Here is a 24,996-nt window from a genome sequence, read left to right as displayed (position 1 = left end):
CACGGATGATGCGAAGGAGATGTGTTGCACTGCATGAGGCAAATGGTGGTCACACCAGATAATGACTGGTATCCCCCCCCAATAAAACAAAACTGCACCTTTCAGAGTGGCCTTTTATTGTGGGCAGTCTAAGGCACACCTGTGCACTAATCATGGTGTCTAATCAGCATCTTGATATGGCACACCTGTGAGGTGGGATGGATTATCTCAGTAAAGGAGAAGTGCTCACTATCACAGATTTAGACTGGTTTGTGAACAATATTTGAGGGAAATGGTGATATTGTGTATGTGGAAAAAGTTTTAGATCTTTGAGTTCATCTCATACAAAATGGGAGCAAAACCAAAAGTGTTGCGTTTATATTTTTGTTGAGTGTATATATATACCTGTGCCAATTCAACATGCAGATCTACCTTGGATTTGCTGTGGCGACCACGAGTGCAAACAAGGGATATACACATATATAAACATTCATTTTCTGAGGCATCTGGGTCACAAACATTCCTTCTCCCAGTTGGACGTGCCTGACTTCCCTTTGGAGATGACCAGGGGGCTTCCTGACCAGATGCCCAAATCATCTCAACTGGCTCCTTTCGATGCAAAGACGCAGCAGCGCTACTCTGAGTCCCTCCTGAATACTCAAGCTTCTCACTCTTTCCAGGAGTGTAAACCCCGATACCCGACAGAGGAATCTCATTTCCGCCACTTGTATCCCGTGACCTTCCCGTGACCTTATTCTTTCAGTCATTATCAAATTTTCATGACCATAGGTGAGGAAAGGAGTGTAAATAGACCAATAAATTGAGAGCCTCATCTTCTGGCTCAGCTCCGTCTTCACGACTGTCCGCTACAGCCTCCGTAAAACATCAGCCACCGCCTCAATCCATCTACAGAGTATGAAGTAGTAATGATGTGTTGCTTGAATGCCTGAATAAATGCAGCTAAGCAAAGCCTCTGACCTGTAAATTTACATTTATGGATACAGAATTTTTCCAGTAAGCAAAACAAACAAAACAAAACAGTGCATTCTTCAAAAACACAATAATGTCCTCATCAGTATTTTCACCAGGAAGCCCCCCCCCTCAAAAAAAAAAAAAAAAAAAATGATTCGCGATGTCAAAACCATAGATTTTGGACACGTGTTGTTGGAGCTGTTAGCCCACGTGTTTGCTTTTCCTTGTGTGGCCACATGGGGGCGCGGATGGGCGGTGCCAAAGAGGTTATGGGCGGTGCACAGTGAACTTTGTTCTTCTTCTAAGTGGGCGTGGTCTGTGTCTATTCAGTTTTTGTCTTCGGAACAAACGACATGGACAGAAAAGGCTGACAGGTGAGATTTTTTTCTTGGAAATTCGGCACCGTGATAAGAGAGAATAAACCCAAAATAACTTGGTGTGACAGTGTGGTGTTTGTAGAGTTACTGAGCGTCAGTGTTAACCGTTGTTTGTCAGCGCGCGTGTCTTTTTTTTTTTTTTTATCATAATGTGGTTTGTCTGTTGATAGACTTTGCAGTGTGCACGTTCAGTTTGTTTGGAGTTGCTGCGTTTGACTGAGAGAAGTTCATGCACGGTGTCTCCCCACAGGACTGCTCCACACCTGGTCCACAGGGCTGCTCTCCAAACCTCAGGGAACTAAACCAAGCATGGAGGATTTGTGGGCCTTGGCCCTGTGGGGCCTGAAGGTCTGGCTTTGTCTCATCATCACCCTCATCATGCTGCCAGCAATGTTCGGCATCTCACTGGGCATCTCGGAGATCTACATGAGCATCCTGGTCAGAACTTTGGAGGTACAGTCACTCACGTTCCTCTGTTTCTCACAAGCTTTGTGATGATTTATCATTGCACTAGTATCCTGTTGTCTTTTTCTTCATAGTGGGCCACACTGAAGATCCAGAAGGCAAGGACAGAGAAGCAAATGCTCAAAGCTTCTGCGCCTAATGGTAAGCACAATATCCAGTTTCTGACGTCAACTGTTATCACTTATATTTACAACTCATCACATAATCTGTAGATGATAAGCAGCCGATCTGCTCTGTGTCAGCCTGATCCCGTCAGATCTCAGAAGCTAAGCAGTGCGGGACCCGGTTAGTACTTGGATGGGAGACCTCTTTGGAAAACCAGCGGCTGTGTGTGTTTCTCCAGGTAACACTGGAGTTGCGTCAGGAAGGGCATCCGGTGTAAAACCTGTGCCAAATATATCAATGCGGATCTGGTTACATCTGCTGTGGCGACCCCGAACATAAAACGGGAGTAGCCGAATGGACAACCAACCAACATAATCTGTAGATGATAGAAAACATGAAAAGTCCAAAATCTGTCAAAAAAAAAAAATGCATGTGGGTACTGTAAAACCTGTGCCCTGTATTTCTTGCTCCGGGTCATGTTCAGTGTTTATCATAATATGAATAAGTTCAATATAAAAAATAAATAATTATAATTTTATAGTGAAAATTTTATATATTCTAGACTCACTACATACAAACATTTTTAAAACATTTTTGTAAACTTTGACAGCCTACAATAAAAACAAAAAAAAAAAACACATCTTATTATATTATAATATTTCATAATAGTCCAAAAAATAAGTCTTTTTTTTTTCTTTTTTTTTTTTTTTTTTTTAACAGTAACTGTTGAATTTCTGTAAACTATGTTCATTCATGCAGTCAGTACTTGGTTGGAGCTCTTTCTGAATGACTTCTTGCATCAATGTGGTGTGGCATGGAGCCTGTGGCGTTGCTGAGGTGTTCTGGAAGCTCAGGTTGCTTTGATACCAGCCTTCAGCTCGTCTCTATTGTTGGGTCTTTGTGTCTCAGTGCCACATCCTGCCTGAAAAGTAAATCAACGTTGCCATAAAACTTGTCAGCAGATGGAAGCATGAAATGTTCTTAAATTTCCTGGTAGACCTGGACTTGAGAAAACAAAGTGGACCAACACCAGCAGATCACAACTGACTGCAGAGACTTCACACTGGACTTCATGCAACTTGGATTCTGTGCCTCTCCAGTCTTCTTCCAGACTCTGGAACCTTCATTTCTAAATATAATGTGAAATTTATTTTCACTTGAAAAGGACCACTTAACAACAGTCCAGTTGTTTTGCTCCTTAGCCCAGGCAAGACTCTTCTGGCATCATTTCTGGTTCAGGAGTGGTTTGATAGCAGGAATGCAACACTAGTAGCCCATGTCCTGGATATGTCTGTGTGGTGGCTCTTGATGTGCTGACTCCAGCCTCAGTCACCTCCTTCTGAAGCTTGCCCAGGTTCTTGCACTGTGTTTTCTTGACAGTTTTCTTAAGGCAGAGGTCATCCCTGTTGCTTGTGCATCTTTTCTCACCACACTTTTCCATTCTAATCATTTTTTTCATGAATATACTTTGATACAGCACTGTGTAAACAGCCAGCCCTTTCAACAATGACCTTCTGTGGTTCACCCTTCTTGTGGAGGGTGTCACTGTCAAGTTAGCAGTCTTTCCCCATAATTGTGGTTGTGTGTACTGAACCAGACTGACAGATTAATGGTATTCATACTACAAAATAGTGGCTTACTCGAACTTGAAATGAAATATTCTAATATTGGGAGATACTTGATTTTTGTTAGTTTGAGGTGTAGGCTGTAATTGTCAAAGTTAAGATAAAAAAAATAATACTTGAAACATTCTAGTTTATATGTAAAATAATGGAGATGAAATGAGATTTGAGTAGGTTTTCAGGCACTTCTGGAATTGCAAAATTTAATTTATTTCTTTATAACTCTTGTCCATCCAAATTGGAAGTCCCAAAAACCAGTTTTATTTGTTATTATCTATCGTCCACCTGGTCGTTACTGTGAGTTTCTCTGTGAATTTTCAGACCTTTTGTCTGACTTAGTGCTTAGCTCAGATAAGATAATTATAGTGGCCGATTTTAACATCCACACAGATGCTGAGAATGACAGCCTCAACACTGCATTTAATCTATTATTAGACTCTATCGGCTTTGCTCAAAAAGTAAATGAGTCCACCCACCACTTTAATCATATTTTAGATCTTGTTCTGACTTATGGTATGGAAATAGAAGACTTAACAGTATTCCCTGAAAACTCCCTTTTGTCTGATCATTTTTTAATAACATTTACATTTACCCTGATGGACTACCCTGCAGTGGGGAATAAGTTTCATTACACTAGAAGTCTTTCAGAAAGCGCTGTAACTAGGTTTAAGGATATGATTCCTTCTTTATGTTCTCTAATGTCATATACCAACATAGAGCAGAGTAGCTACCTAAACTCTGTAAGGGAGTTAGAGTATCTTGTCAATAGTTTTACATCCTCATTGAAGACAACTTTGGATGCTGTAGCTCCTCTGAAAAAGAGAGCTTTAAATCAGAAGTGTCTGACTCCGTGGTATAACTCACAAACTCGTAGCTTAAAGCAGATAACCCGTAAGTTGGAGAGGAAATGGCGTCTCACTAATTTAGAAGATCTTCACTTAGCCTGGAAAAAGAGTTTGTTGCTCTATAAGAAAGCCCTTTGTGAAGCTAGGACATCTTTCTACTCATCACTAATTGAAGAAAATAAGAACAACCCCAGGTTTCTTTTCAGCACTGTAGCCAGGCTGACAAAGAGTCAGAGCTCTATTGAGCTGAGTATTCCATTAACTTTAACTAGTAATGACTTCATGACTTTCTTTGCTAACAAAATTTTGACTATTAGAGAAAAAATTACTCATAACCATCCCAAAGATGTATCGTTATCTTTGGCTGCTTTCAGTGATGCCGGTATTTGGTTAGACTCTTTCTCTCCGATTGTTCTGTCTGAGTTATTTTCATTAGTTACTTCATCCAAACCATCAACATGCTTATTAGACCCCATTCCTGCCAGGCTGCTCAAGGAAGTCCTACCATTATTTAATGCTTCAATCTTAAATATGATCAATCTATCTTTGTTAGTTGGTTATGTACCACAGGCCTTTAAGGTGGCAGTAATTAAACCATTACTTAAAAAGCCATCACTTGACCCAGCTATCTTAGCCAATTATAGGCCAATCTCCAACCTTCCTTTTCTCTCAAAGATTCTTGAGAGGGTAGTTGTAAAACAGCTAACTGATCACCTGCAGAGGAATGGTCTATTTGAAGAGTTTCAGTCAGGTTTTAGAATTCATCATAGTACAGAAACAGCATTAGTGAAGGTTACAAATGATCTTCTTATGGCCTCGGACAGTGGACTCATCTCTGTGCTTGTTCTGTTAGACCTCAGTGCTGCTTTTGATACTGTTGACCATAAAATTTTATTACAGAGATTAGAGCATGCCATAGGTATTAAAGGCACTGCGTTGCGGTGGTTTGAATCATATTTGTCTAATAGATTACAATTTCTTCATGTAAATGGGGAATCTTCTTCACAGACTAAAGTTAATTATGGAGTTCCACAAGGTTCTGTGCTAGGACCAATTTTATTCACTTTATACATGCTTCCCTTAGGCAGTATTATTAGACGGTATTGCTTAAATTTTCATTGTTACGCAGATGATACCCAGCTTTATCTATCCATGAAGCCAGAGGACACACACCAATTAGCTAAACTGCAGGATTGTCTTACAGACATAAAGACATGGATGACCTCTAATTTCCTGCTTTTAAACTCAGATAAAACTGAAGTTATTGTACTTGGCCCCACAAATCTTAGAAGCATGGTGTCTAACCAGATCGTTACTCTGGATGGCATTTCCCTGATCTCTAGTAATACTGTGAGAAATCTTGGAGTTATTTTTGATCAGGATATGTCATTCAAAGCGCATATTAAACAAATATGTAGGACTGCCTTTTTGCATTTACGCAATATCTCTAAAATCAGAAAGGTCTTGTCTCAGAGTGATGCTGAAAAACTAATTCATGCATTTATTTCCTCTAGGCTGGACTATTGTAATTCATTATTATCAGGTTGTCCTAAAAGTTCCCTAAAAAGCCTTCAGTTGGTTCAGAATGCTGCAGCTAGAGTACTGACGGGGACTAGCAGGAGAGAGCATATCTCACCCGTGTTGGCCTCCCTTCATTGGCTTCCTGTTAATTCTAGAATAGAATTTAAAATTCTTCTTCTTACTTATAAGGTTTTGAATAATCAGGTCCCATCTTATCTTAGGGACCTCGTAGTACCATATTACCCCATTAGAGCGCTTCGCTCTCAGACTGCGGGCTTACTTGTAGTTCCTAGGGTTTGTAAGAGTAGAATGGGAGGCAGAGCCTTCAGCTTTCAGGCTCCTCTCCTGTGGAACCAGCTCCCAATTCAGATCAGGGAGACAGATACCCTCTCTACTTTTAAGATTAGGCTTAAAACTTTCCTTTTCGCTAAGGCTTATAGTTAGGGCTGGATCGGGTGACCCTGGACCATCCCTTGGTTATGTTGCTTTAGACGTAGACTGTGGGGGGGTTCCCATGATGCACTGTTTCTTTCTCTTTTTGCTCCGTATGCATCACTCTGCATTTAATCATTAGTGATCGATCTCTTTTTCCTGGTTCTTTCCCTCAGCCCCAACCAGTCTCAGCAGAGGACTGCCCCTCCCTGAGCCTGGTTCTGCTGGAGGTTTCTTCCTGTTAAGAGGGAGTTTTTCCTTCCCACTGTGGCCAAGTGCTTGCTCATAGGGGGTCGTTTTGACCGTTGGGGTTTTTCATAATTATTGTATGGCCTTGCCTTCCAATGTGGAGCGCCTTGGGGCAACTGTTTGTTGTGATTTGGCGCTATATAAGAAAAAAGTTGATTGATTGATTGATTGAATATATTTTGCTGACAGTCAAGTGATCAGGATATTAACGTTTGTCATAAAAATACACTAAAGACACTGAGGCGATGCATTCTAAATACAGACTTTTCAAGTCTGTCTTTAAAAAACAGTTTCTGTGCCTGTTGCTTTGCATTGAAAGGAGTGGCTGCTCGCTGTGCCCCATCTCTCTTTGAGTCCAAACATTGACTTGCGTGTCATATGAAGGAATGCGTTTTGGGACTACATTTTGCTCACTGCTGTGACACTGGCAGACGGACTGATGCACAGTTGCATGTGTTTGAAGATATTTAACATGGAACCCAGCCATATTTAACTGTAAGAGACAAAGCAGATTTTACACAATGAAGCTCCTTTAAACCTTTGTCTCCATTTAAAGGCTAAAACTTTATCCTGTCAAAACACTTCAGCAGTAATTCATGACAATTAAATAATTGTTTCAATACAAATCTGGAATGATTGTATAGAAACTCTATGTGGTAACCGTGGAAAGCATTATTTTTTTTCTCATACAGATTTTCTTCATTGCTTAACTGCTTTAGCGACATGTATGCTGCAATACTGACTTTGTTGTGACACAAGTCCAGGCATTGCCCAATTTGACTTGGTAACTGAGAAGAGTAAATGCAACAAGGAATGTCTTTGAATTCTGCATACACATGCAGTTCTTGCAGCTGATGGCTATGTGGCACATTTAAACGTACAGGAGGGATCATCTCTGCAGTGACTGTGTAACCGCACAGAATTTATGACACTATGACGTTGTGGGATCTCTGCCTATCTCATGACACAGACTTACACAACACTATCAGTCACATATTATTCGTGTTGTAACATGTACAGATTAGACGATCAGTACAATGTGACTCTACATCGCCAACATGCTAGTTTTGGGCACAGAATAAAAAACATAGTCGAGCTTCTTGATCTGAGACAGTGAAGCTGAGACTGAACAGCTCGTTCAAAATTTTGGACTCTGTCCTCTGTGTTATCAGACGCTGTGGACCTATCTCATCTGGTGCTAGCTTTCAGATTCACTACTGATAGTCTGATCTAACAGCAGAGTGTTTCATGTAGTGGTTAAGAAAGCATGGTTGATCTGACCCCCCCCACCAACACACATACACGTGCACACACACATACGGTTCAGTATGTATATGAACTGCAGATTAATTGCAAAGTTTACATAACAGTGTAAAATACATTTTTTTTAATGAAGTTGAATTGTTTTTAAAGTGATAACTGTAAATCTTGATACAAAGTTGCAGTGGAATCAAAGTGTGAGTGGGAGGGAAAAGCAATTGCGCTTTCATGAGAATGGAGTCTGTTGGAGTCTCCGCTCGAAACAGCTGGAGGCCTGTCAGAGTTCAAGCATAAAAAGAATCACTACAAAACATCAGGGCCTGTATCCTCTGTGCATCTCAAAGAGGTCCTAACGTAGCCTAAAATATCCTGGCAAGGACTCCCAGCCTAATTTTGGTGGTGTTTTTAAATCCATAACATAAAAATGAGTGATTGAGGCACTTTTGATGAGCTATAATGCAAAATGTACACCAAATGGGCTTTTCAATATTAAATTCAAATGTCCACAACTCCGCAATCCAGGTCCAGATCAAACTTTGGCAGGTGATAGTCTGCACCACACTTTCAAATATAAGAGTGACTGGGGCACGTCTGATTAAGATATAATGTAATATATACCTTACATGGGGTAATTGGGATTAGCTCTGGATCAAGCTTTCAGTCAATAAAGGGTACCATCCTACATAACACTCAAAAATATGAAAGAAATTTGATCTTTTTGACAGTTATGGTGGACGGTGGCTTAGTGGTTAGCAATGCTGCCTCACAGCACGAAGGTCATGGGTTTCATTCCACCTGTGGCCTTTCTTTGTGGAGTTTGCATGTTCTCCCCGTGTTTGCGTGGGTTTCCTCAGGGTCCTCCGGTTTCCTCCCACATTTAAAGACATGCAGGTTAGGTGAATTGGAAACTGTATAATTGTCCAGGTCTCCCTTGCAAAAGAGGTCTTGATCTCAATGGGACTAACCTGGTTAAATAATAACAATAATAAAAAAAAATCAATGTTAAAGAAGGAGTTTTTCCTGGTTTTGACCTATGCCCTTGAAAGTTGAATCACTTCTTGCCTATCAGGATATGAATCTTTAGTAAAAATTTAATAACGATATATGAAAAATTGTGGGCTGCAGGCTGTTCAGACAGACAGAAAAACAAACAGGGGTGAAAAACGTTGCTGGTGGAGGTTATACATTTTTTCTTTTTTATTGTTGTTGACTCAGTCATCTCTCACTATCAGAAGATCCAGCCTTGCAGTGTCCCGTTATCTTTTGGTTTACTGCAGCAGTGGTGATTTCTTCCAAACATTTATCTCTGTGTCTGTTTGCCTTTATGTCTGAGGTCTCATCCAGAGGGACAATGGCTCCATGGAGAAAGAACTGGAGGAGCTCAGACGCAGTCGCCCCAAACCACCAGTTGGTGGCGATTTTACACTTAGTGACTGTTTCTATTTCTGCCGAAGAGGAATTGAGAGTATTGTAGAAGATGAGGTACTTTTTATTTATTTATTTTTTAAGTTTACTGTATGTACATACAGTATTTTGTGTGTGGGTGGGTGGTGAGGGATTAAGTACCAAACTTTTAAATATACGTAAAACCTTTCCCAACATATTAAATGTGCTAAACATGTTGATAACTAAAAATGTGTGACCGCTGCTCATTTTGACAATTATATCTTTTAAGTGGTTTCATACAGTTTCTTAGAAAATCAAGTTTTATTTATAACAAGAGCAATCAGAGATTTCTGACGTTATAAGGGTAATCTTGATCCAGGATCTGAATCACCTCCAAAATTCAGTGGAGGCTTCCATGCACTAGTATCTCTGTGGTGCAAATTTGATGAGAGTCCGTGACGTAGTTTTGAAGCAGTCCTTCAAAGCCTATATAAAGTGAAACTTGATCCAGAATCTGGATCACCTCCAAAATTTAATGGGTTTTTCCATGGTCTAATATGTAGCTGTGAAAATTTAGTCAAAATCCGTACAGTAGTTTTGATGTAATCCTGCTAACAGACAGATGAATAAATAAATGAACACCGATGTCTTCATTACGTCCTTGATGGACGTAATTAGGATTTGCCATCAGTTTGAGTAATCGGTGCAAAAGTGCTTGTCATCATGTACCAGATGGTGCACATTCAAAGAAATCATTTTTGTTTTAATGTGAAAATGTTTTGTCAGAGAAATTCTCAGATCATTTTCTTTATTTTTTGGAATTACATTTGGATATGCCAGATTTAATTCCTGTGGCTCAAAATTTTTATGTGCCTAAAACTGTTGTGCTGTATAAGCTTTTTTTTTTTTTTACTGACCACATTTCAGACTTTTCTCTGTTTTTTGCCAATTGTCGCTATAACTTTAGGTGACCCAGCGGTTCACCTCAGAGGAGCTGGTATCGTGGAACCTACTGACTCGTAATAACAACAACTTTCAGTACATCAGCCTGAAGCTGACGCTTGTTTATGGCCTTGGTATCTTTGTGAGGTACTGCATCCTCACCCCTCTCAGGTACTGCACAGTTTAATGTCAGATATATTTTTTAATTCTCTCCTCCATGTAGATGCTGCAGAGATAAAAGTTATGAACAAAAACCTCACTACATACTCTGTATTCTTTGGTTTATTATATTTCTATATGGCAACTGCACCACCTCCTAATCCATCAGCAGTGTGGCCTCCACTAAGCATCCAGCAGGTGGCAGACACGTCTATGGGATATTTCACAAGCAAAGCTTTTTTTGTGTGAGGTTTGTCTTTATTGTATGCCACTGTGATTTATTGCGTCAGAGGTTGACAACACATATTGTTTTTGACTGGAGGGGGATGGTCTCGTCGATCTGTCTGTCTCATCTAATATATTCACTGACTGCATTTTTCAGCTGTTTTAAGTGATGTAGGTACATTTTCTTTTAGGTGGTTTGTTAAAATTTATAAGAAAATCGGGTTGTGCAATTTTGCTGTTTAGCATTAATCAGCAGTTGTGAAGTTTTTTTTTTTTTTTGAGAGTTGCAACACAATTTCTTTAATTAAATCCTAAATAAATCTTAGTCAAAATGTTTAAACACTGTAGATATTTTCTGTTGACCGACTAATAAAGCTAACAAAAATAAGTTTTACATACAGTGTTTAAAACATCTCCACAGTACTATATTTTAAATTGTTTTATTTTTGTAGCTTGAGAATTAAAGGCTGACTATGTAACACTCCCTCCAGGATGATGCTGGCCTGCATTGGCCTCAGCTGGTTGGTCATTGGAACATCTGCAGTGGGACTGCTCCCAAACTGGAGGTGACCCCAAAATCTAACAATCCAGCTATGGATTTACTGTTTCTAACAGTTACACCCTGAAACAGATGGCTTTCTCCTCATTTGTGCTCATCTTTTTTTTTTTTTTTTTTTTTTTTTTTTTAGGATCAAGTCCTGGCTGAGCGAATGGGTTCATGTCATATGTTATAGGATCTGTGCTCGCGGACTTTCTGCTGCCATCCGCTATCACAACAAGTGAGTGATCCTCCTTACCGTCCAAATGCACACCAAAGATGAGCAACAGCTTTTCCTGCTGATATCGACATTCTGTCTTCCGCTTACAACAACAGGGAAAATAAACCCCAGAAAGGAGGGCTCTGTGTTGCCAATCACACCAGTCCCATTGACATTGTAATTCTCTGCAATGATGGCTGTTATGCTATGGTACACAGAAGCATGACTTCTTCTCACATTTTAATTCACATGACTCTTAAGATTCTATGTTGAAACATAAGAAACTGCTGTGATTATATGTGTGTGTTTGTCAGGTTGGTCAGGTACATGGCGGTTTGATGGGCATCATCCAGAGAGCTATGGTTCGATCCTGTCCCCACGTCTGGTTTGAGAGGGCAGAGATGAAAGATCGCCACCTAGTGACCAAAAGGTTTTTTTTTTTTGTGCATTTTACTATGTCTACAGTTGCAAGCCACAGGTTTCTCACTCACTCACTCATCTCCAGCTGCTTACTCCAAGTAAGGATCACGGGGAGCTGGAGACAGGGTGCACCCTAGACAGGACAGCAGTCTGTCACAGGGCCACATATAGACAAACAAGCACATTCACACACACACCTACAGACAATTTAAAGTTTCCAATCCAACTAACCTGCATGTCTTTGAATGTGGGAGGAAGCCGAAACACCCAGAGGGAACCCATGCAAACATGGGGAGAACATGGAAACTCCACACAGAAAGGCCACGGGTGGGAATTGATCCCATGACCTTCTTGCTATGAAGCAACGGTGCTAACTACCAAGCCACCATGCTGCCCCTAAATGTTTTTGACCCTCTGAAATCCTTTTGGGGTCTCTGTACCTTTAATTACCCAGTCAAGAGCAAGACATGCTGGTAATGTTTTGACTCAACGGTGAGTCGTACAGACACCCATTGCACATATTGGTAATGTTTGAAGTTAAAAAAAAAAAAAAAAAAAAAGCCACGGGGCACAACATGCATTTCCTCCTCTTCTGTAAAATGGTTTGTGTCACCCAGTTGTTGCTTTCAGGTTGAAGGATCATGTGAGTGACAAGACGAAGCTTCCTATACTGATATTTCCTGAGGGTAGGTGTGGCTGAACTGAACACGAGAATTACGTATGTTTGCACATAAACGCAGTACTTGTTTGAATTTGGTGTCGTGATAATGTTCAGTAAGCATTGTTATTGTAGTTTATGATGAAAGAGCTGATACATAGGCTTGGAAAACACTCTCACAACTGTCGTCTGATCTCTGGGTTTCACAGGGACGTGTATCAACAATACATCAGTCATGATGTTTAAAAAGGGCAGTTTTGAAATCGGAGCAACGATATACCCGGTAGCTATTAAAGTAAGTCGTGGATTTCAGCGTGGTACCTTTTTGAAAGTGTTCATCATAATTTGGCTTTTAGTTATTTATTTTATTTTTCTTCAGTATGACCCAAAATTTGGAGATGCTTTCTGGAATAGTTCCAAATACAGCATGGTCAGTTACCTGCTGAGGATGATGACCAGCTGGGCCCTTGTCTGTAACGTCTGGTATCTGCCAGCTATGCATCAAAAGGTGAGTAGAAAATATAACACATACAGTACTGTGCAGCTGTTTTTGCATCTTCACAATCTACAGAACATAGTTTGTAATTCGTGGTGCAGGTACATTTGGGGCGTGTCTGACCACATTATTTACATAATGCAAAATCAGGCTGCTGGGTGCAATGTGATTGGTTAAAGTCACCTAATTAGCTCTGGACATAACATAAAATTCAGCCAACTGGAGTGTGATCAGTCATTGCCGTTAAAACACAAGTGCAGTAGGTGATTTCACGCTGCTGTCGAGAGGGCAAGGACACGAATCGGCATGCACAACACAATCGGCAGGGGAAAGAGACACAACACTGGAAATGTGGCTGTTGACATTTGAAATGTCACCTGTTGCATCTGCTGCTTTGTGTGAGGATTGTTCACTGACATCAGGGTATGTGTTTGTAGTCCAGACTTAAGATAACCTATTCTCCCTCTCGTATGGTTAGCATACTGGCATAGTATGGAACTATGCTTCTTATCCCTTGAACTCATTAGCAGCAGAACAGGTCTCAGCCTCACTTCATCTAAATTCTGGGTCTGTTAGTGAAGCTTAGGGCTACCTACCAGTGATCACCGTAGTATTCTCTTTACTTCCTTGTCGATTTTCTGCTAATCTCATACCTTAGGTGCAGTTTTTCCAGCCGACTGATTTTGCTCTTTTTCTTTGTCCGAGGCACTGACAACACCACTGACTGATCCTGGCCCAGCACCACCAAGGTGCCGGACTGACCTCGGGAAGTCGCGCCCGTTCCACGACTGACCGGAGGTCCTGGCCTGCAGCCTACCGGTGCTGGACAATATATATTAGAGACCCAAGACGGACTCTATTGTATTTTTAATGAAGGACTCTGTTTTTGTTGCTCGTTTGTAAAGAAACTTTTGAACAATCCTTAAAAAAAAATTGGGTCAATGGGTCACCCCTCTGGATCTGGTCTGCTTGAGGTTTCTTCCTCATTATCACCAGAGGGAGTTTTTCCTTACCACTGTGGCCTGCATGCTTGCTCAGGGGGTTGGTAAGGTTAGACCTTACTCATATGGAGCGCCTTGAGGCAGCTTTGTTGCGATTTGGTGCTGTATAAATAAAATAAATTGAATTGTATAGTATCAGGGCTGTCCTTAAGCAGTGGAATAATAGTGTTGTACCATCACACAGATTTTCAAATTTTGGGTGTTCCCTCTGTTTTCCCGGTTATTTTATTATTATTTTTTTAATATTACGAGCTCAGGAGTTTCCAGGACTGTAAGCACACAGGCAATCGGCAAATTCCTCAGTCAGGCTGCCCATGCACGTGAATGCAACCTGTGAAAAACTGGGCTGTGAATGCAGCTTTTCCTCTAAATCTGCTGTGCACCCTGTGGTTAAATAGATGAAAAGACTGATCACATCTGGTAAGGATCAGCCTGATAGACACTTTTATCCCCCAGTATGAAACATGGGGGGATTTCGTGATTAGCATGTCTGTCTGTCCACCCTTTTTTGGTTTAACGCAACATCTCAAGAACCACTTGACCAGTTTCATCCATATTTAGCATAAGGATGTACTTGGGTGATCGCTCAACACCAGTCAATTACGGGGACCTTGGGATCAATTTCAAGGTCACAGTGAGATATTCAAGATATTGTCATTGCCACCCTTGTTAATGCAATATCTCAAGAACCAGTTGACCAAGTAAGTCTATTTCAGATGATCAGTGCAAACCCTCTTTCTCTTAAAAGGCTTTATTTTACTCAGTGTGCTACTTTGAAAAGTTATAGATTCTGCTGCTACACTGATTAGCTCTTTACACCGGTTATGTGCATGCTCCACATTTTCTCCATTTTTTGTGGGCGTGTTACAGCACCACATACAGGCCTGGAGTATATACTATAGTCTGTGGTATGGTGATATTTTTTTGAAACAGTGCCGTGTTTACGGAACACATTTTGGAAACAATTGTATCAGTCTCCGTATGTACAAGGCCTTAATTTGTATTTTTAGATAAGATGTAAAGCTAAAGTTGTTGGAAATGGCTTCCATTGGTATTTGAGAAAGCCGTGGTATGTGTTGCACCATTTAATTACCCTGTGCTCGACTTTAGACCAGGTTTTTCTTTAGCAGTTGTGTTTTGTGACCAAATGATAGCAAAGCACCAGCACTGCACTTAAGCCGAGGGGTTTATGCGGGGTCACAATGTTATTGAAGCAGCGGTATATTTGGTAGATGTACTGGTAATCCCATCCCCATATTTTTGATATATCAGCACTGTATGTGGTGAGTGTGGAGCCAAGAGCAGCTAAAAACAGAGAAGAGCAGTACACCTGCTGAGAGTTTATATATATATATATATATATATATATATATATATATATATATATATATATATATATATATATATATGAGGGTAGGCTGAAAAGTTCTAAGGCTCACTATAATGCAGTTAATGCATTACTCCTTCATGGGGAGCCTTAGAACTTTTCAGCCTACCCTCGTATATCCACACACACCCAATGAACAAAAATATAAACACTTCTGTTTTTGCTCCCATTTTTCATGAGCTGAACTCAGTTCTAAAACATTTTCTATATACACCAAATTTCACAGGTGTGGCATATCAAGATGCCGATTTGACAGCATGATTATTGCACAGATGTGCCTTAGGCTGGCCACAATAAAGGGCCACTCTGAAATGTGCAGGTTTGTTTTATTGGGCGGGGGGGGTCAGAAAACCGGTTAGTATTTGGTGTGACCATCATTTGCCTTATATACTGCAACACCTCTCCTTTGCATGGAGTTCATCAGCAGCCAGACACCATCAAATGTGTGCATTTACCCACTCAAGTCAGTTACGATGACGAGCTGAGGTCAGGTCGAGACCCCAGTGAGGATGACGAGAATGCAGATGAGCTTCCCTGAGATGGTTTCTGACAGAAATTCTTTGGTTCTGCAAACCAATTGTTGCAGCAGCTGTCCAGGTGGTCTCAGATGATTTTGGAGGTGAACATGCTGGACGTGGAGGTCCTGGGATGGTGTGGTTACACGCGGTGTGCGGTTGTGAGGCTGGTTGGATGTACTGCCAAATTCTGTGAAACGACTTTGGAGACAGCTTATGGTAGAGAAATGAAAATTAAATTCACGGGCAACAGCTTTGGTGGACATTCCAGCATGCCAGTTGCACTCTTCCTCAAAACTTGCAACATCTGTGGCATTGTGCTGTGATCAAACTGAACATTTTAGAGTGGCCTTCTATTAGAGCAAAGGTCCATTTATAAGGTATATTTCTCATAATTTTTAATAAATGTATTCAAATGTTATATTTATTTATATACACACACACACACACGAGGGTAGGCTGAAAAGTTCTAAGGCTCACTATGATACAATTAATGCATTAACTGCATATCAGCTGCATATATATATATATATATATATATATATATATATATATATATATATATATATATATATATATATATATATATAAAAACAGTGTTACACACATTAATGGGTTAAAGCGTTGGGCCTGAGACCAGAGGATCCTCTGTTCAAATCCCAGTCTGACCGGAAAATCACTAAGGGCCCTTGGGCAAGGTCCTTAGTCCCCTAGTTGCTCCTGGTGTGTAGGAGCACCTTGTATGGCAGCACCCTCACATTAGGGTGAATGTGACGCATTATTTGTAAAGCGCTTTGAGCGTCTGATGCAGATGGAAAAACACTGTATAAATGCAGTCCATTTACCATTAATGTAAATACATAAATTACGTATATCCAATGATATGTATTTTATAGGGTCTAGCCTGGCCACACCTTATTTTTAGAACAATCACCCATGCGTGTACACATGAGCATAGTCTTATATCCCGTTTTACATGAAATGGGCTCTGGGTGTGAGAAGCAGAACTGCGTTGGGTGGAGACTACAAATATTTACAATGTGCTCCTTTTTCCTTAGTGGAAGATAAAGCCTTAAAGGTGCCTCAAATAATGAAAATATATGCTAAATATCAAATATTTATATATAAATAAGCAATATGTACACAGTTTTTAATGCACATTTTAATAGAGATGCAATCTGTAATTTATAAGGTAACCAGGCTATGAATAATTTGTTGTTGCATAATCATTTGTCACTGTTTGTATACCAGGCAGTACATACACAAAAGAAATCTGTGGATATTTTTCTTGTATTGTAAAATTGCTCTACATTTCAGACTGAATTCTGGGCTGCCTAAAACTTTTGGATAGTTCTGCATGACGACTTTGTATTTGACCAAGATGTTCTTATTTTGTAATATGGCAGGAGGGGAAGATGCCGTGCAGTTTGCCAACAGAGTAAAGTCAGCCATTGCTCATCAGGGAGGGTTGGTAGATCTACAGTGGTAAGATTATCCTGCTTTCTTTAATCAGTTCAGCAGATTTTGCTTATTGTTGCTTATTGTTGTTGGTATTGTCTTAAGACTCATCTGGGATGAACTGACTTTGAACTGGTGATGACACCAGAATGTTTCAGGATGCATTTATCTATTGCCCTGAAACAGTACTGCCAGTGACCTTAATAATTCAGAAGGGAAGTGTCCAGGTGTGACAATCCTCATCAAGTCCCAACTATAACAACCATAGTATAAAATTACTATTGCACCATTCTAACACAAAATTTCACTTTAATTTAAATTAATGTGGCATGGTATATTGGCAAAGGAAGAACACAGTAGTAGTATGAATCTGTGCATGGGTTGTAGATGATATTGTATTCAAAGCTCCAGTTGTTCCCTGTGTAGGGAGTAAAGGAAACTGATAGATCCCCAGTGGCATCATGGAAAAACTCCAACATAAACAAATATGGCTGCTTTTGGTGATGGCACAAAACCACCATGTACTGTGGTAATATCCAGACCAAATATGAAGTCGCTGTGTTTTGAGACATTTGTTACTTTAATTTGGAGAAAAAAGGAAGGAATTCTTGAAAAGACTGGTGAAACTGTGGATCTTATCTACTCTGTCCTTGTGCAACCTCTTATCTATAAAGTTCAGCCAGAACCTGTCAGCAGTCATTATGCAAATTGTGGGATCTGTGTGATATGAAGGTGCTCATAAACACACAGTCCTAGAAGAGGCACTTTTATAGGGGGGAAATGTAGGCCTTGTGCCATTCTAAGTCAGACCCAGAAAGTATTGAGTGTGCACAACGCAAGGCCTATATTTCCCCCGCATTTTATGTTACAGCCTTATTCCAAAATGGATGAAATTCATTTTTTCCCTCAAATTTCCACACACAGTACCTCATAATGACAATGTGAAAAAAGGTTTTTTTAGATTTTTGCAAATTTATTAAAAATAAATAAAAACTAACAAATCACATGTACATGTAAACTGCCCAAAGATAGGGTGAAGGGTGTGATTACTTAGTGTACATGAGATTTTAGATTTTTTTTTTTTTTTTTTTTTTTTTTTTTTTATAAATTTGCAAAAATGTAAAAAAAAAAAAAAAAAAAAAAAAAAATTTCATGTTGTCATTATGGGGTGGTGTGCATAGAATTTTGTGGGAAAATTTTATTAAATCAATTTGGAAAAAGGCTCGAACAACAAAATGTGGAAAAAGTGAAGCACTGTGTATACTTTCTGGATGCACTGTACACACTAATTCGTGAGAAGCTGAAAGATTATAGTTAAGAAAAATGTTGAAGAATAAAAATACTTTTGAGTTAGAGTGAGGAAAATAAGTATTTGAACACCCTGCGATTTTGCAAGTTCTCCCACTTAGAAATCATGGAGGGGTCTGAAATTTTCATCTTAGGTGCATGTCCACTGTGAGAGACATAATCTAAAAAAAAATATCCGGAAATCCCAATGTATGATTTTTTTTTTTTTTTTTTTTTTTTTTTTTTATGCTTTATTTGTATGTTACTGCTGCAAATAAGTGTTTGAACACCTACCAACCAGCAAGAATTCTGGCTCACACAGACCTGTTAATTTTTCTTTAAGAAGCCCTCTTATTCTGCTCTCTTTACCTGTGTTAATTGCACCTGTTTGAACTTGTTACCTGTATAAAAGACACCTGTTCACACACTCAATCAATCACACTCCAACCTGTCCACCATAGCCAAGACCAAAGAGCTGTCTAAGGACACCAGGGATAAAACTGTAGACCTGCACAAGGCTTGGATGGACTACAGGACAACAGGCAAGCAGCTTGGTAGAAGACAACAACTGTTATTATTTATTAGAAAGTGGAAGAAACACAAGATGACTGTCAATATCCCTTGGTCTGGGATTCCATGCAAGATCTCACTTTGTGGGGTAGATGATTCTGAGAAAGCTCAGAACTACACAGGAGGACCTGGTCAGTGACCTGAAGAGAGCTGGGATCACAGTCACAAAGATTACATTAGTAACACATGATGCTGTCATGGTTTAAAATCCTGCAGGGCAGCAAGGTCCCCCTGCTCAAGCCAGCACATGTCCAGGCCCGTTTGAAGTTCACCAGTGACCATCTGGATGATCCAGAGGAGGCATGGGAGAAGGTCATGTGGTCAGATGAGACCAGAATAGAGCTTTTTGGAATCAACTCCACTTACCATGTTTAGAAGATGAGACCAACCCCAAGAAAACCATCCCAACCGTGAAGCATGGGGGTGGAAACATCATACTCTGGGGGTGCTCTTCTGCAAAGGGGACAGGACAACTGCACCGTATTTAAGGGAGGATGGATGGGGTCATGTATTGTGAGAGTTAGGCAAACAACCTCCTTCCCTCAGTAAGAGCATTAAAGATGGGTCATGGCCGGGTCTTCCAGCATGACAATGACCCCAAACACACAGCCAGGGCACCTAAGGAGGGGCTCCGTAAGAAGCATTTCAAGGTCCTGGAGTGGCCTGGCCAGTCTCCAGACCTGAACTCAATAGAAAATCTTTGGAGGGAGCTGAAACTCCAAACCTGAAAGATTTGGAGAAGATCTGTATGGAGGAGTGGACCAAAATCCCTGCTGCAGTGTGTGCAAACCTGGTGAAAAACTACAGGAAACGTTTGACCTCTGTAATTGCAAACAAAGGTTACTGTACCAAATATTAACATTGATTTTCACAGGTGTTCAAATACGTATTTGCAGCAGTAACATACAAATAAATTATTAAAAAATCATACATTGTGATTTCCGGATTTTTTTTTTTTTTTTTTTTATGTCTCTCACAGTGGACATGCACTTAAGATGAAAATTTCATACCCCTCCATGATTTCTAAGTGGGAGAACTTGCAAAATTGCAGGGTGTTCAAATATACTTGCAGACAAGTACAGTGAGTATTCTGTGTGCAACAGAATAGGCATGACAAATCCAATGGCTTCCTCTGGTGGCCCCTCAACATTTGGCCTTTAATAATTGAAAGTTGCCAAGTGTTTTATTAATGTAAAATATTTAGTACATTTTTATTAATAAACTAATTTATTAGTGTTAATATAAAAAAAAAATAAGCACAGAGTTGAATGGCTCTGTCCAGCAGTAGCAGGAAATTGAGAAATCTCTCTAACAATAGTATATTTTTATTGTGCAGTCTGTTGGATGTGGTTGATTTGAGCTGCGTTACACTTCTGTATGTGCCCGGCTGCTCTGCAGGGATGGCGGCCTCAAGAGGGCGAAGGTGAAGGAGTCATTTAAGGAGGAGCAGCAGAAGCAGTACAGCAGCATGGTGGTGGGAGACGACAGCAACAGTGACTGACACCTGCAGGCTGGACCACCGGCCGCTGTGCTGGTGTCACCGAACGCGCACTGGAAATGGGACTTTTTGTGTGTCGTGAGCTGGACCCCACTCAGAGTACCATAAAGTGGACGGATGACTTGGACACACCGACATACTCAGAGGAGCATGTCATAAATTCACGGGAAACATAAATTTGATATCAAACTTTATCAGAGCTGCAAGCTGACAGTGAAAGGTGAAAGCTCTGTTTTTGCTGCTGTTAATAATGAATGTTGACTTTGGCTGAATATATTAAAAAAAAAAAGTTTTGAATGAAATGACTGATCGCACTCTGTGTCCTGATTCACTTACATTTGGGTGATTTATATTTTTTGTTACATTTGGACAGTTCTGCACACAGTGGTCTGCACCATATGGTCCTCCTTAGAATTACTTGTCAAACTATATTTTAAATACACAATTTAAAATATATTCAAAAACATGCAGATTCATTAAAAATGTACTGAGGATGAAAATACCCTTTGACAAAGTTGGAGTAAACCACTTTGGCAGCTTGTTTTCTTTACATAAGTTGGAATGAACTCATGAACATTTCTGTACCACTGAATGTCTCAAGAAATGTAAACAGTATGGTATTGTGTAGTCAGTCTGTCTGGTGTAGGCAATTCTCACAAACTGAGTGACTGCAAGGAGATAAGTGAGGGAAACCAAGAAACCCATGATGACTACAAAGAAGTTCTAGGATTCTGTGGTTGTGACTGGAGAAATTGTGTATTGCAGCATTTGCCTGTTGTCTCCAGTTATACAGCTTCATGATTGATTACAACAGATAAGCTGTATTGTATGGCTATGACAATATGCGTGCTTTGATTGGCTGATTTCTGGTCTGATATTTTCCCGTATCAGACCAGTTACAATGCTATTTGGGCAGGAACGCGTATCGCATTTGTTAAAAACCAGAAAGCTAAAAACAGTTACAATAGAAAAACCAAGTCGAACATGAACATACTCCATAAATATCTACAACCCCTGGCAAAAATTATGGAATCACCGGCTTCGGAGGATGTTCATTCAGTTGTTTAATTTTGTAGAAAAAAAGCAGATCACAGACATGACACAAAACTAAAGACATTTCAAATGGCAACTTTCTGACTTTAAGAAACACTATAAGAAATCAAGAAAAAAAAAAATTGTGGCAGTCAGTAACGGTTACTTTTTTAGACCAAGCAGAGGGAAAAAATATGGACTCACTCAATTCTGAGGAATAAATTATGGAATCACCCTGTAAATTTTCATCCCCAAAACTAACACCTGCATCAAATCAGATCTGCTCATTAGTCTGCATCTAAAAGGAGTGATCACACCTTGGAGAGCTGTTGCACCAAGTGGACTGACATGAATCATGGCTCCAACACGAGAGATGTCAATTGAAACAAAGGAGAGGATTATCAAACTCTTAAGAGGGTAAATCATCACGCAATGTTGCAAAAGATGTTGGTTGTTCACAGTCAGCTGTGTCTAAACTCTGGACCAAATACAAACATGGGAAGGTTGTTAAAGGCAAACATACTGGTAGACCAAGGAAGACATCAAAGCGTCAAGACAGAAAACTTAAAGCAATATGTCTCAAAAATTGAAAATGCACAACAAAACAAATGGGAGGAAACTGGAGTCAACGTCTGTGACTGAACTGTAAGAAACCGCCTAAAGGAAATGGGATTTACATATAGAAAAGCTAAATGAAAGCCATCATTAACACCTAAACAGAAAAAAACAAGGTTACACTGGGCTAAGGAAAAGCAATCGTGGACTGTGGATGACTGGATGAAAGTCATTCAGTGATGAATCTCTAATCTGCATTGGGCAAGGTGATGATGCTGGAACTTTGGTGCCGTTCCAATGAGATTTATAAAGATGACTGCCTGAAGAGAACATGTAAATTTCCACAGTCATTGATGATATGGGGCTGCATGTCAGGTAAAGGCACTGGGGAGATGGCTGTCAGTACATCATCAATAAATGCACAAGTTTACGTTGATATTTTGGACACTTTTCTTATCCTATCAGTTGTTTAATTTTGTAGAAAAAAAGCAGATCACAGACATGACACAAAACTAAAGTCATTTCAAATGGCAACTTTCTGGCTTTAAGAAACACTATAAGAAATCAGGAAAAAAAAATTGTGGCAGTCAGTAACGGTTACTTTTTTAGACCAAGCAGAGGGAAAAAAATATGGAATCACTCAATTCTGAGGAAAAAATTATGGACTCATGAAAAACAAAAGAACGCTCCAACACATCACTAGTATTTTGTTGCACCACCTCTGGCTTTTATAACAGCTTGCAGTCTCTGAGGCATGGACTTAATGAGTGACAAACAGCACTCTTCATCAATCTGGCTCCAACTTTCTCTGATTGCTGTTGCCAGATCAGCTTTGCAGGTTGGAGCCTTGTCATGGACCATTTTCTTCAACTTCCACCAAAGATTTTCAATTGGATTAAGATCCGGACTATTTGCAGGCCATGACATTGACCGTGTGTGTCTTTTTGCAAGGAATGTTTTCACAGTTTTTGCTCTATGGCAAGATGCATTATCATCTTGAAAAATGATTTCATCATCCCCAAACATCCTTTCAATTGATGGGATAAGAAAAGTGTCCAAAATATCAACGTAGACTTGTGCATTTATTGATGATGTAATGACAGCCATCTCCCCAGTGCCTTTACCTGACATGCAGCCCCATATCATCAATGACTGTGGAAATTTATATGTTCTCTTCAGGCAGTCATCTTTATAAATCTCATTGGAACGGCACCAAACAAAAGTTCCAGCATCATCACCTTGCCCAATGCAGATTCGAGATTCATCACTGAATATGACTTTCATCCAGTCATCCACAGTCCACGATTGCTTTTCCTTAGCCCATTGTAATCTTGTTTTTTTCTGTTTAGGTGTTAATGATGGCTTTCGTTTAGCTTTTCTGTATGTAAATCCCATTTCCTTTAGGCGGTTTCTTACAGTTCGGTCACAGACGTTGACTCCAGTTTCCTCCCCTTCGTTCTTCATTTGTTTTGTTGTGCATTTTCAATTTTTGAGACATATTGCTTTAAGTTTTCTGTCTTGACGCTTTGATGTCTTCCTTGGTCTACTAGTATGTTTGCCTTTAACAACCTTCCCATGTTGTTTGTATTTGGTCCAGAGTTTAGACCCAGCTGACTGTGAACAACCAACATCTTCTGCAACATTGTGTGATGATTTACCCTCTTTTAAGAGTTTGATAATCCTCTCCTTTGTTTCAATTGACATCTCTCGTGTTGGAGCCATGATTCATGTCAGTCCACTTGGTGCAACAGCTCTCCAAGGTGTGATCACTCCTTTTTAGATGCAGACTAATGAGCAGATCTGATTTGATGCAGGTGTTAGTTTTGGGGATGAAAATTTACAGGGTGATTCCATAAATTTTTCCTCAGAATTGAGTGAGTCCATATTTTTTTCCCTCTGCTTGGTCTAAAAAAGTAACCGTTACTGACTGCCACAATTATTTTTCCTGATTTCTTATAGTGTTTCTTAAAGCCAGAAAGTTGCCATTTGAAATGACTTTAGTTTTGTGTCATGTCTGTGATCTGCTTTTTTTCTGCAAAATTAAACAACTGAATGAACACCCTCAGAGGCCGCTGATTCCATAATTATTGCCAGGGGGTGTACATGTGTGTGTGTGTGTGTGTGTGTGTGTGTATCGCTATTTGAAAGCATTTTGTTGTTTTTCAGCAGCTTAAAACATTTTGTTAACACTGTAGGATTTAGTGTCATCTAGTGGTGAGGTTGCAGATTACATTACGCCATTATGCCATCGCTGGTCAGTTCTTTGGTGATGGGGATTCATGCTCCCTTGCCTTGTGATATGCAATATTTGTGGTCCTCTATTTCATAAAAATGAGGATTTTCAAACTTGTTGGGCTCATTATGAATGCTATATTCCATAACTGTGAATACACACTTCAATCCTACACACTATAGCAGGGGTGCTCAAGTTCGGTCCTCGAGAGTTACCTTCCTGATACTCTTAGTTGTCTCCCTGCTCCAACACACCTGAATCCAATGAAAGGCTCATGAGCACTATAGCATTCCTATTGTACAAAAGTGATTTGCATTTTTTTACAGATGATATTTGAAATTATATCTTTAAAATATCTATTCCTAATGATCAGAACTGGAGAAAAAAGTTCCTTTTTTAAAATCATTTGCTCTTTTTGTCACAGAACTCTTTATTGAGACTGTGCACAAAAAACGATTTGTGTTTACTGTTAAGAATAAATGAAAATATATGCTATTTTACTTATAATTAGCTTTGCATGCTAACAATGCTAAAACTAACCAAACTGAATAAAAGGTTTTGTGTTCATTATTTACAAAAAGTAACAAAT

General features: G+C 39.7%; 1 protein-coding gene across 2 annotated transcripts; it reads left to right on the top strand.

Moving 5' to 3' along the window:
• The first annotated feature begins 1,251 nt into the window (after positions 1–1,251).
• agpat9l (1-acylglycerol-3-phosphate O-acyltransferase 9, like) lies at positions 1,252–20,890 on the top strand. Of its 2 annotated transcripts, none has more exons than XM_034170747.1 (14): positions 1,252–1,325; positions 1,579–1,781; positions 1,868–1,934; positions 9,161–9,309; positions 10,181–10,326; positions 11,031–11,105; positions 11,229–11,318; positions 11,414–11,507; positions 11,612–11,727; positions 12,348–12,403; positions 12,585–12,670; positions 12,755–12,887; positions 17,184–17,259; positions 20,488–20,890. In XM_034170747.1, exons 2-14 carry the CDS (start codon positions 1,638–1,640, stop codon positions 20,588–20,590), a joined length of 1,335 nt encoding a protein of 444 aa, XP_034026638.1. In that variant the 5' UTR covers positions 1,252–1,325; positions 1,579–1,637; the 3' UTR covers positions 20,591–20,890. The 2 variants fall into 2 exon arrangements, with proteins under 2 accessions (XP_034026638.1, XP_034026639.1); XM_034170748.1 differs by having other exon boundaries at positions 1,265–1,325; positions 1,604–1,781.
• The last annotated feature ends 4,106 nt before the right edge of the window (positions 20,891–24,996 follow it).

This window comes from Thalassophryne amazonica, chromosome 5 (assembly GCF_902500255.1).
Source record: "Thalassophryne amazonica chromosome 5, fThaAma1.1, whole genome shotgun sequence".
Lineage (NCBI taxonomy): Eukaryota > Metazoa > Chordata > Actinopteri > Batrachoidiformes > Batrachoididae > Thalassophryne > Thalassophryne amazonica.
This window is presented reverse-complemented; position numbering and strand designations above follow the sequence as displayed.